A 12169-nucleotide genomic window follows, 5' to 3' on the forward strand; every position below is an offset into this window, starting at 1 on the left:
TGAACTTGTTGCTTAGTGGAAGCAAAGTCATTGTGGGGTCATGTGACCTGCTTGATCTCTGGAACAAAGCAAAGAATCAAGAGGAGGCAAATAATTTGGCCCCTTAAATATCCCCCTCATTCGAGAGCCCTTCCATGGGGACAGCAATGAAAACAGACGACTTGTCATATTGTATCAGACCCATGGTCCGTCTAGCCCTTGGCGTGTCCAGTATCCGGTCTCCAATGGTGGCCAGTAATAACTGCTTCAGAAGAAGGTAAAAGAAACCTTTCAGTAGGCAGTTATGACCTCGATGCAGACCTGGGTTCCCTCAGCCCCTATCCCAGCCTCAGCAGCCCCTTGAAATCTGGCACACCTTTCCTTGGAGCCATCCCCTTGCTGTGCTGAATTTGTGTTGGAGCAGACAGCTCTTCTGGCCATGGCAGCATGATGCAGCAAAGACAGGTGGTGTTGAAAAGATTTATAGACCTCTCTGTGGCAGAGGATGAAGCTGATGGATGGAGGAGGCAGGTGAGGGGATGAACACACAGCCTCCAAGGTGAAGCAGAACTGTAACCTTGGGTTCCTCCTGGCTTTAGGCTGATTGGGAGTCCATAGGCAATTTTAGTGCCTCAAGCAGAAAAATGCCAGATTTGAGGCCTTACCTAAAAGCTGTTGAAATCTACGGGAGTCTTTCTGCTGACTTCAGATCAAGTCCTTAAGCAGAACCAAATCCAGGCCTCATGGTCTGATGCCATGACCCTCAAGGAGGAACTTTCAACAGTGGTCTTATCCAGCAGCATTTCCCTCTCCATGCCCGCCTCCAGAAGCCCCAGCTTCCACCGAGAACACCACAGGGTCCTTGCAAGTCAATCTCTTGGAGCTACATTTAGTTTCAGTCCATCCTAAGTAGAGCTGCAGCTTGCCCCAGTGACACGCCAGTCCTCTCTCAACCCTGACAAAACCAGGTTCAGCTTCTGGAACGCTGCAGATTCTTGCAATAGCGTCTCCTTAAGGGCAAAAGGTCAACTACCCAGCACCACCTTGTGAAGTCTCTCCAAACAAAGCCCCTCAAACATGCCAACTGATCCTGCCAGGGTCTGCCCTGAGTCAAGAAACCCCTGTTAGAACCCAGCTCCAGACAAGGGAGGGAACCACCAAGAGGAAACTGTAGCTCCCACAACTCGGGTCAGCAAGTAGAAAACAAACTACATTTTAACACAGCCAAACGCAAGGTCATACATCTAGGAACAAGGAATGCAACAGGCCACACTTACAGCATGGGGGTGGGGCTGTATCCTGGAAAGCAGGGGTCAAAGTGGGCAAGTAACTCAACACGCATGCCCAGGGAATGCTGTGGCTAAAAGGTCTAATGCAGTGGTTCTCAAAGTTTTGTACTGGGGACTCCTTTCACATAGCAAGCCTCTGAGTGCGACTTATAAATTAAAAAAACTTTTGAATACTTTTAACACTATTATAAATGCTGGAGGTGAAGTAGGGTTAGGGTGGAGGCTGATAGCTTGCGACCCCCCAGGTAATAACCTCGTGACCCCTGAGGGGTCCCGACCCCCAGTTTGAGAACCCTGGGTCTAATGTAATCCTCAGACATGTGAACAGGGCAATGTTGAGCAGTAGAGAGGAGGCAATTTTATCTCTGGATATGGCACTAGCGAGGCCAATACTGGAATACCGCATTCAGTCTTGGTGTGCACATTTTTAACAGGTTATTGACAAACTAGAGAGAGTGTGCAGAGAAAAGCCACAGAAACAACTGGAGGGCTAGAAACAAAAATATGCTTTACAGTGAGACTTAACGAGCTCAGTCAGTCCTGTTTGTCAAAAAGGAGACTGAATGACAACTTGGTTACCATGTATAAGTGTGTTCCTAGGGAGAAAACAACAGATACTAGAGGCTCTTTAACCTAGCAGAGAAAGGCACAAGAACCAATGGCTAGAAGCTGATTTAGTTGGAGATTGGTCCTGCTTTGAGCGGAGGGTGGGACTAGATGACCTCCTGAGATCCCTTCCAACCCTGATGTTCTACGATTTTATAAGTTATGCCAGACAAATTCAAATTAGAAATAAAGCACTAATTTTTAACACTGATGGCGATTAATCATTGGAGCTAATTACCAAGGGCAGTGGTGGATCTGCCGTCTCTTGAAGTCTTCAGATAAAGAGATTGGAGCTTTGTCCAGGAGGTATGCATTAGTCAAACATCCATCCTGGCTCAGTACAGGAGTAACCGGATGAAATTCTCTGCTCTGCACTATGCAGGAGATCAGACTGGATGATCTAATGGCTCCTTCTTTCTGGCCTTCAAATCTATCAACAAATGCCACTCGCTCAGGTATGTCTACACTACAATTAAAAACCCGCAAGTGGCCTGTGCCAACTGACTCAGACTTGCGGGGCTCGGGCTAAGGAGCTGGTTAATTGCTGTGTAGACATTCAGGCTCAGGCTGGAGCCCAGGCTCTAGGACCCTGCAAGGTGGGAGGATCCCGGTGCTCAGGCTGCAACAACTAAACTATAGTTAAACGGCCCCTTAGCCGTAGCCCCATGAGTCCAAGCTGGCACAGGCCAGCCAGGCGTGTCTAATTGCAGTGTAGACACACCCTCAGGGTACGTCTACACTGCACGATTATTTCGAATTAGCTTAAACCGATATTACAAAACAGATCTAATAAAATCGGTTTAGCGCGTCCACAGTGGGATCCCGAAATCGATTGTTTGCGTCCATGGTCCAAAGCTACCATCGATTTCAGGAGCGGTGCACTGTGGGTAGCTGTTCCTCAGCTATCCCATAGTTCCCACTTCCGTGTTGAGAGCACAGTGCCTGATGGGGCAGAAAACACTGCCCCGGGTGGTGCTGGGTACAGCCTCACCCCTCCCTTTGTGAAGGCAGCAGACAACCCTTTGGCGCCTTTTTCGCGGAGTGCATTGAGCAAACGCCATAGCACAGCAATCTTTCCCTTTTTTTTTTCACGTGGTGGTGGGGGGAAATAAACTGAGGAGCTGTTCCCTGAACCACGCCAGACACTGTGTTTGAACCTACAGACATTGGGAGCTCAGCCAAGAATGCAAATAATTTTCAGAGACTGCTGTGGACTGTGGGATAGCTGGAGTCCTCAGTACCCCCTCCCTCCCTTCATGAGCGTCCATTTGAGTCTCTGGCTTCCCGTTACGCTTGTCACGCAGCGCTGTGTATCCTGGAGTTTTTTATTCAAACGCTTTGGCATTTCGTGTTCTGTAACGGAGCTGGATACAACAGATTTGTCTCCCCATACAGCGATCAGACCTAGTATCTCCCGTACGGTCTATGCTGGAGCTCTTTTTCGATTTCAGACTGCATCGCCAGCCGTGCTGATCAGAGCTCCACGCTGGGCAAGCAGGAAATGTAATTCAAAAGTTCGCGGGGCTTTTCCTGTTTACCTGCCCGCTGCATCCGAGTTCAGATTGCTGTCCAGAGCGGTCAGTGCTGCACTCTGGGATGCCGCCCGGAGGCCAATAACGTCGATTTCCGTCCACATGAACCCTAATCCGAGTTATCACTATCGAATTTAGCGCTACTCCTCTCGTTTGGGAGGAGTTCCGAAATCGATTTAAGGAGCCGTTTAACTCGATATTAATGACGACGTCGTGTGAACGGATACAGCGTTAAATCGGTATATCGGCCATTAAACCGATTTAAAGTCGCAGTGTAGACCTGGCCTCAGACTCCGTACTGGAGGCAGATCTCTAAGAAAGGGCTACCGCACTGGAGGAACAGGCCTGAGCCACAGGACAGCAAAGTCATCCTGCTGGGATACAATCCAGATGCCATTTGCCTCTAAAATAAAGTCTTTGTGCCAGGCACATACATCAGGAACGGAAGCATCAGTCAGCGGCCACTAGCAGAGGCCGGATGCTGGACTTGACAGATCAGCGCTCTGATGCAGTACTGCAAATTCAATATTCTTAACACCTCTTCTACCACAGCATGACAGACTGTCTAGCTCAAGTGCTCCAGAGCAGGTAGTCACACAGCATCAGGGGAACAGGAGCCCTCATCCCCAGACCTGTGTAAGGTCGGGAAGAAAAGAGTTCTTCTCTTGGATGGCAAATCTGTGTGAGAGAGAATGCAAAGCGACAACAAAAATAGTTATTTTCCCCTTTATTCCTCTTGTCAGATGAGTCGTGTTATCATTAGGGTTCAGATGAGGCTGCTGCTTAGCACTGACAAACCCCAGTCAGGTTAGCAGCTAAGCTGTTAACGGACAGCAAGAAAACCCTTTTTCTATGCTAACACCACACTCCCTGCCTCCTTCCCACTTTCTCATGCACACACAGCCTACATCCAGACAGGCACAGATACACACACAAGCACTGTCACTCACATCTATGGAGTCACAGGTACATCTAGTCACGTGTTCTGACCGCTATGTGCCACATATCCCTGAACATCCATATGCACATTCAAGGGCTACAGAGATGCACCCAGACACACACACACTCAGACACAAACACACACACACACACACACCCCTATGCACGCACCCACAGGTCATACGCCCCCAGGTATATGCAGAAACACAGACAATCAACACGAACATACAGTGCTAGGTGTGGACACCTTTGCCCTGAGTAACACTCGTAGACCTGCTCACGCATGCACAGATGCAGGTGTATACACACAAAGTACACCCATATGATCGCAAATACAAGTGCATCCAGGAACAGCCACACCTGCCTGCTCTGAAGCACACACACACTCACGTAAGACTGCAGACCTGCCAAAACATTCTGCTTTTCAAGTTAAAATCCTAAAGAGCAGCTATTCCTGGTTGAATCCCTAGACGGACTCTTCTGCATACTAAAAGCACAGCCGGTTCTCAGAGCCACAGCATTACAGAGACATTGGATTAACGCAGTTCCTATTTATAGGGCTTTGATTAGAAGCTCGTCACCTAGAAGTTTTTATTCCCGTTATCCATTTATAAGGCCATAACACAGTTTGACTTGCGCTAGATGGACTGGTGTCCCACAGATCTTGCCAGAATTTAATGTGCCATTCAGATACGGTTAAATTAGTAATAGGCAGCAGTCGGTGCGCGGCAGGACTCTAACTGCCTCCAAAAACACTCTTTAGTTCTCGTCTCTCCATGGATTATTATGCAGCAGATAGTCAAAGAAACGCAGAACGGGGACAGGCCAAGCCGAGCTCTCCCCACTGCCAGTCCTACATCGTTTCCTGTAGCATACTCCTGTTAAGAGAGGTCAGCACCAAGTGAGCACCCCGCAGACAGTATTGCAGCACCGCTGCCCACAGCACCTCCTGCTGGGAGATGCTGGGACTCCCCATGCCTGAGCAGCTCCTTCCACCATTTCCTATGGCACCTTCTGTCGGGAAAGGCTGGGTGTGGAGTAGCTGTGAGATGGCCCCCAGCCAGTGAACTTGCCCACTGTTAGAGGAGTGCTTGGTAGTCACATGTATGTCAATAGTTAGTGGATAACATGCCATATCAGCTCTTAACAACAGTGCCTCCTACTGACAGAGGCTGAGACTGGAGTAGCAATCTGTGCTCCCCTTCCCCGCCCACTCTTACTGCTCCTGCAGATTTCCCTATAGAGCCTGCTTCTGAAAGAGGCTAAAGATCTAATCTCCACCCCCACAGCTAGGGCTCCTGTCCCGCACCTTTCAGAGTCTCCTGATGTGGCTCAAAGCTTCCCCTCCACATCCAGGACTCCCGCTTTATTTCTCCACAGCAGCCCCTCTTGGGGGAGGCTGGAGCCGCAGCAGCTGCAAGCTCCCAGAATGCAGCCAGCGCTCTCCCCCTACTCCCACTGGCGATAATCCTTTCTAAGCATCCAGCAGCACCCGTCAGCAGAATGCTTTCCGATTCCTGACAAATCCTTGCAAAGAGTTTTGCTGAGCACAGACTTTCAGGCTGTCCAAAGTCTATAGACAAGTTAAAGCACCTGCCCACAGGGATAATTCCCCTGAACTGGGAGAACCAAGCAACAGTACCAACTTTATTTTCCGTTAAAACCTGGTAATGTTTGGGAAAAGTCTTCTCTCCTGGAAAGTGCCCTGCATAGTGAGTGAGCTGGAAAGGCCAGGAGCGTTGGAATAGGCTCACTGGCTGGGCCACAGCAAAGCCCCAATTTATTCCAAGTCTCCTTACACACAGCAAATACGTTTCCTAGTCACTTAATTCAGGAAGAACTGCAGCCAGACGACACTGTGGTCCAGAAACTGCTATGGATTGACTCAAAGATTCCAAGATCATAAGGGACCATCCAGTGTGATCTCCTACATAGCAAAGGCCATAGAGCTGCCCCCAAAAAAGTCCCGACAGCAGATCTTTTAGATAAACATCCAGTCTTGGATTCTAAAGTTGCCAGTGATGGAGAACAGACTCTAGATCTCTTGCTGGGGCCCAAAGAATGGACCATGCTCCCCCTGGTAGCCATGTAAGCTCTTTGAGGCAGGGACTGTCTTTTCCTTCTGTGATTGTACCACATCTAGCACAATAGGGTTCCACTCCATGACTGGGGCTCATAGGTGCTACCCCAGTACAAACCATAACAACAACAACAAGTCACTGACTCTGTAGGGCATATTCTGCTTTGATTTACCCCTTGTACAACCCAACTAGCATGGGAAAAGTCAGCAAATAATTTGCCCCTGTGTCTTGAGATAAAATGTGTTGTGTTGTGTGCACGCCATCACCAACTTGAGAACAGCTGGGGCATCTCTGTTGGCAACTGAGCACCAGCAATCAGACTGGAAGGAAGACATACATCTAACTGCGAGCAATGCTCTCTACCCTTGATTTCTTTCCATTTCAGCCATGGGGGCTCCTCTCTTGAAAGGGGGAGCTGGTAATACCACAGCAGAGGTGGCATCATTCTGCCAATGCCACAAGGAGGGAGAGAGGGGAATGCGCTTGTGTTGTCACGGCACGTTCAAGATGAGGCCTAGCATCCTGACCAGCCTGGGCCACAGGGAGCTTGTTTCACCATAAGAGGGAAGGTGGGAGTTTCCCCACTGCAACAGCATTGTCATGGCTGTATGTCTCAGGACATTGTCACAAGTCTGTAGCCCCGTGGACACGCAGGGAGAGAGGGCTCCACCATAGTAAATATGAAAGTGTGATCCAACGAGGCTGCTGGACACTGACAATCCATGTGGTTCTCTCTGGCTCGCCAACTCCCAGACTAAGGCAGCCTCTGCTTCTTCAGACTCCAACACCAGATCTCCTCTGAGTCCTCGCCTGGATTACACAGTATCAGATGGGGATAAACTACAAAGGACTGCATTGCTCTTGCAGACAATTTCTCCCTGAGCCCCTAATGTTCCTCCTCAGCATCCTATTCCCCCATTTCACTGGCATCCAGGAGCAACAAGCAGCACAGCTCGCACAAAGAGTCTTAATCAAGGCTTTAAAATTTATGTTGTGCCTGGTTCATCGTTGGCCCAGAATCTTTTTTTTTTTTTTAAATCCCCCAGCTGTAGTCACTGGTTGCCAGCCTGCAAAGGGATGATTTATACTTCAGGGAATGAATCAATACAATATGTGGCCAAAGACATCTTTAATCTCGCAGAAGGATTAGGCTACAGAGGGGGACGTCAGCAGCAGCCCACAGCCATTCCGTTCAGATTTCAATTTGGAGATCGGCACCTCTCTTTCTCCCTTCTTTTCTTGAGCTTCAGCTAAAGACATTGGAAACAAACCTCATTCAGCAGACGGGCGCCGCTGTGATTGGCTGGATACCTGTTCCATGCTAGCGACACGGAAGGACGCCCGGATACTGGGGGCTGCCTGGGGAGACACCCCGTTGGAAGGAGAGTTCAGAGTTAACAGGGGAGATGCAATGCTCCACGAATGGGGGGAGATGCAGCCCCACATTCTGAGTCTGTTTATCAACTGAGACTGTGCAAAGGAGCCACAAGGCAGCCAGGCAACACTCCCCATTGGGAATATCCTTGCTGGCACATGCCCCTTAGGAACCACCCTGGAGCCGGAGGGGCGTCAGGGCAGGAAAGGGAGGGAGTGGCTACTCCTAGTCACTTCAATAGTAGCTAAGCAGCTGCAGACAAATTGTCTGCCCCCAGTGCTACTCTCACTTGTGCCAGGGGCTGCACCAGGGGAGGGGCATTGCCACCCCACTGGTCTCTGCTCTTGCCCAGGGATGAACTAGAGCCTAAATATCTGCCTGGAGAAGAGATGACCATAGCAGAAGTGAACAAATAAGGATTGAATTATCCCATCATCCCACAAGGCTGCAGAGCCCCCGAGCTAGGATCAGAGCTCCTGAGTAGTAGGGGCAAGGACCAGGAACAACTGAACAGAAGACTGAAATCCCCCTCTCTTCCTAGGAGAGTGATTCCTTTCTCAGACCCTAGCTTCAGCACCAAAAGGTCTGCTGGCTCAATCTCCATCCTCTGAAAGGGTGACCCCCTTGGAGGGGGAGAAAAGAGGAGTAAAGAAGAGAGCTGTCTTTCCTGTTCATCCCCACCCCGCATTGCTTCTTCCTCCCTTCATCTCACAGGGACTGCGCAGGCAGAGCCCAGACATCGAGTCCCACCCATCAGGGACCCCACACACACAAACTGCCGCTCCCCCACAAACCATTGCTGTGCAATTAAAAGTGCTTAGGCAAGATTTATGGTGGGATTCTAGCTTCAGGGTGGTACCAATGTGGAGCATTTGGTCACTATGTGGTCCTCAGGAATAAGCAATTACAATACGGTTGATGGGCCGAACACACAGATACAGAGGCATTGTCATGAGGTGGGGAACGCACACATTAGGCTATTTGGGGATTTAGCACAGGGAAAGAGGAAGAGGTGGAAACAGGGATAAATCGCGAGACCCTTGTTCAAGCGAAACTCCAATGGGCCCAATCCTGAGCAAGCAAAGACATCAGGATCCAAACCCTTCCACATACATTTCTTCTCTCCATCACAGGCCTCGTCTCGATGCGGAGTTCTAGTCGCATTTCATGCTGATTGTTCCCTTCGGCCTGATTCTTCACATGCCCCGTGCCAAACACTAGCATCTCTTGACTGCACCTGGGTCATGCACCGGACCCTAAGGCCCCCTAGGGTGGATCACCACTGAGGCTGAATTGTATTAGCATAACCACGTGGACAGAACTTGATGTCACGTTAGCACACAAGTCCCCCACAGGCTGCCCCCCACAGTTCAAAAGCAGCCTAACTCCCACTGCCACAGACGGGTCTTGGGAAGCTGCAACATCGTCCTGACAGGTGGCAGCAGTCGCTGTTTCCCACATGCTAACAGGCGCTTCCCAATTCCGCTGTGCTGGTAACATAGCACAGGCCTGGGTGCAGGCTAATGCAGCACCCTCCAATGGGCAGCTGTTACCACAGCAGATTGAGCCACAGCAGATTGAGCTGTTACCACAGCAGATTGAGCTGTTACCACAGCAGATTGAGCTGCCTCACACAGTTTGCACTTGAGGACAAGTGCCCCTAGGATGTTCCTTAACACACAAGATGCTTCATAAAAACCAGCCCTTTCCCCTCCAGTCGTCACCACTTTCCTTGCTAGCTAGCCAGAGCAGGGCCATTCCTCACCTGCTTGATGTATTCAGTCGTATGGATGGATCAGTGATGGGGAGATATTATAGGTGGGCCTAGAACTCATATCCTTCAGCTTCTAAACTGAAGACGTTGCCGTCCAAGCTTAAAGACTAGCCTCACTAACTCAACCCCAGCTATATCCAGATATGTTCTACCCCTCACTTCCTTGCAGTTCCCGACATCATGATCCATAATGCAGCTCACCTCAAAGAGATCCAGCTGTATTTTGCTTCCAGACCCCATTTCAACCCCATGGCCCATATCTCGGCAGGAAGTTCACTCACCATCCTCTCTGGACTTCTGGATGAAGGCCTCCACCCCACTCTCGCCGTAGCTTCCCTCGGAGGCTAAGGTGGAGACGTAATTCCACTTGAGCTCCTTGACTATGTCCACCATGGCTTGGGCCTGGTAGGTGTCGGAGGGCACAACACGGGAAAAGAAGTCGTACCGACTGTTGTCACTCAGGTCAGGGGCAGTGGAAGCGTAGCTTATCTGGGGTATCTGCGGGGGCAAGGAGAGAAAGGTCACTGAAATAAAGAGGAGCAAATTGCAGGAGCCTTAGACCACAACCCGTCTCACTAGAATGATACTAGACGGATTGAGGGAAGGCACATAAATCACACTGAAGGTGCAACATTTGAAGCAGGCAAGACTGCGGTGTTGTGGATATCTGAAGTACCAAGGGATAAACATTGTCAACTCACATTCACAAACGTTGTCTACCCTTGTGTTTTAAAATCCACAAGTCCTACTTATTTTTTAATCCTATTTTTCTTGCTATTGGAATAAGCGCACCATCAGTCACCACTAGAGATAGAAGCCAGGACTTAGATTCCCAATAATACTGCACCTTCCCAGGCATTAAGATATGTTCACCAAGCCTCGGACTTCAAATAAGGGGGCTAGGAAGGAAGAAAACAAAGGTTTTTGCTTGCCCGCTACCAGAGGATATGCTAGTGTTCCCTCCAGCAGCAGTTCTTCAGGAATCCGATCTGGGCTTCTCCCAGGCATGGCACCGTGAGGGCTCTTGGGAGCAAGCAACTCAATGGCAGCAGAACACCGAAAGTTTTTCGCCAGCTCTCTACCAGCACCTGAGCAATAAGGGGGGTGAAGCTGGGGAGTGGACAAGTGTTTTGTAGATGCAGCTAGGTGCCATAAGATCATAAAAGTATTCTTGTACAGAAACTTTCCATCCACATCTGAAAGCACTTCATAAAGGCAGGCCTGTATCATTGCCCCTGTTTTACAGGTGGGGAAACTGAGGCACGGACTGCAAGTGACTTGCCTAAAGTCAAACAGCAGGTTAAGAATAGAACCAGGAATGGCCCTAGCTGTTTTGCCGGCCTGGGCAGAGGAAAACATTTTCACACCGCCCACACCAGAAGCAAGGCAAAACAAACAAACAAACAAACAAACAAACATCCCGTGGAAACTGGCACTCAGGGCATCCATTCTGCTCGCCTGCCCATAGAGCTGGCACTGAATAGAACTTTGTTCTCCTTTAGCCTAGTCCAAGGCAACACCCTATCCAACGGACCACACTGTGTTCTTAATCCTTCCACAGAAACTTAAGGAACTAGCTGAAGCAATCTCAGAACCATTGGCAATGGTTTTCAAAGACTCATAGGGGAAGGATGAGATCCCAGAGAACTGGAGAATGGCAAACAGTACCTATCTTCTAAAAGGGGAACAAAGAGGGTCCAGAGAATTATGGACAGTCAGCCTAACTTCGATACTTGGAAAGACACGAACAAATTATTGATCAATTTGTAAGCACCTGGAGGATAATAGGGTTATAAGGAATAGCCAGCATGGATTTCTCAAGAACAAATCATGCCAATGCAAGCTAATTTCCTTCTTCGACATGGTTATTGGCCTAGTGGATGGGAGGAAGCAGTAGATGTGATGCATCTTGATTTTTAGAAAGGCTGTTGATACAATCCCACACGACATTCTCATAAGCAAAGTGGGGAAATGTGGTGGAGATGAAATTACTATAAGGTGGGTGCATAACTGGTTCAAAGACTGTACACAAAGTAGTTATTAATGGTTTACCGTCCAACTGGGAGGATGTATTCTGTCCTTGGTCCAGTACTATTCAGTATTTTCTTTAATGACTTGGCTAATGGATTGGTGAGTATGCTTATAAAATCTGTAGATGACACCACGCCAGGAGGAGTTGCAAGCACTTTGGAGGACAGTTTTGGAGTTCAAAACAACCTTGACAAATTGAAAGAATTGGTCTGAATTCAACAAGATGAAATTCAATAAAGACAGGCGCAAAATACTTCACTTGGGAAGGAAAAATTAAATGCATAACTACAGAACAGGGAATAATTGGCTGTGCGGCACTATTGCCAAAAAGGATCTGGGGTGATAGTGGATCATAAACTGAATATAAGTCAATAACGTGGTGCAGCTGCAAAAGAGGCTAACACCGTTCTGGGAAGTATTAACAGGAGTGTTGTACATGAGATACAGGGGGTAACTGTCCCACTCTACTCAGCACTGATGAGGCTGGAGTACTGTGTCCAATTCTGGCCACCAAACTTTTGGAAAAATGTGGAAAAACTGGAGAGTCCAGAGGAGGGCAACAA

The 12169-nt window shown here is 49.0% G+C and overlaps 1 protein-coding gene across 1 annotated transcript in view; it reads right to left on the reverse strand.

Annotated features, from left to right (window-relative positions):
• GRM4 (glutamate metabotropic receptor 4) overlaps nt 1-12169 on the reverse strand; it is a 223019-nt gene that overhangs the window by 131028 nt on the left and 79822 nt on the right. The window contains exon 3 of the mRNA XM_032768742.2: nt 9857-10073. Within this exon, the coding sequence (XP_032624633.1) occupies nt 9857-10073 (217 nt within the window). The remainder of the gene's footprint in view (nt 1-9856; nt 10074-12169) is intronic.

Source organism: Chelonoidis abingdonii, chromosome 4 (genome assembly GCF_003597395.2).
Source record: "Chelonoidis abingdonii isolate Lonesome George chromosome 4, CheloAbing_2.0, whole genome shotgun sequence".
In the NCBI taxonomy this organism is placed as follows: domain Eukaryota; kingdom Metazoa; phylum Chordata; order Testudines; family Testudinidae; genus Chelonoidis; species Chelonoidis abingdonii.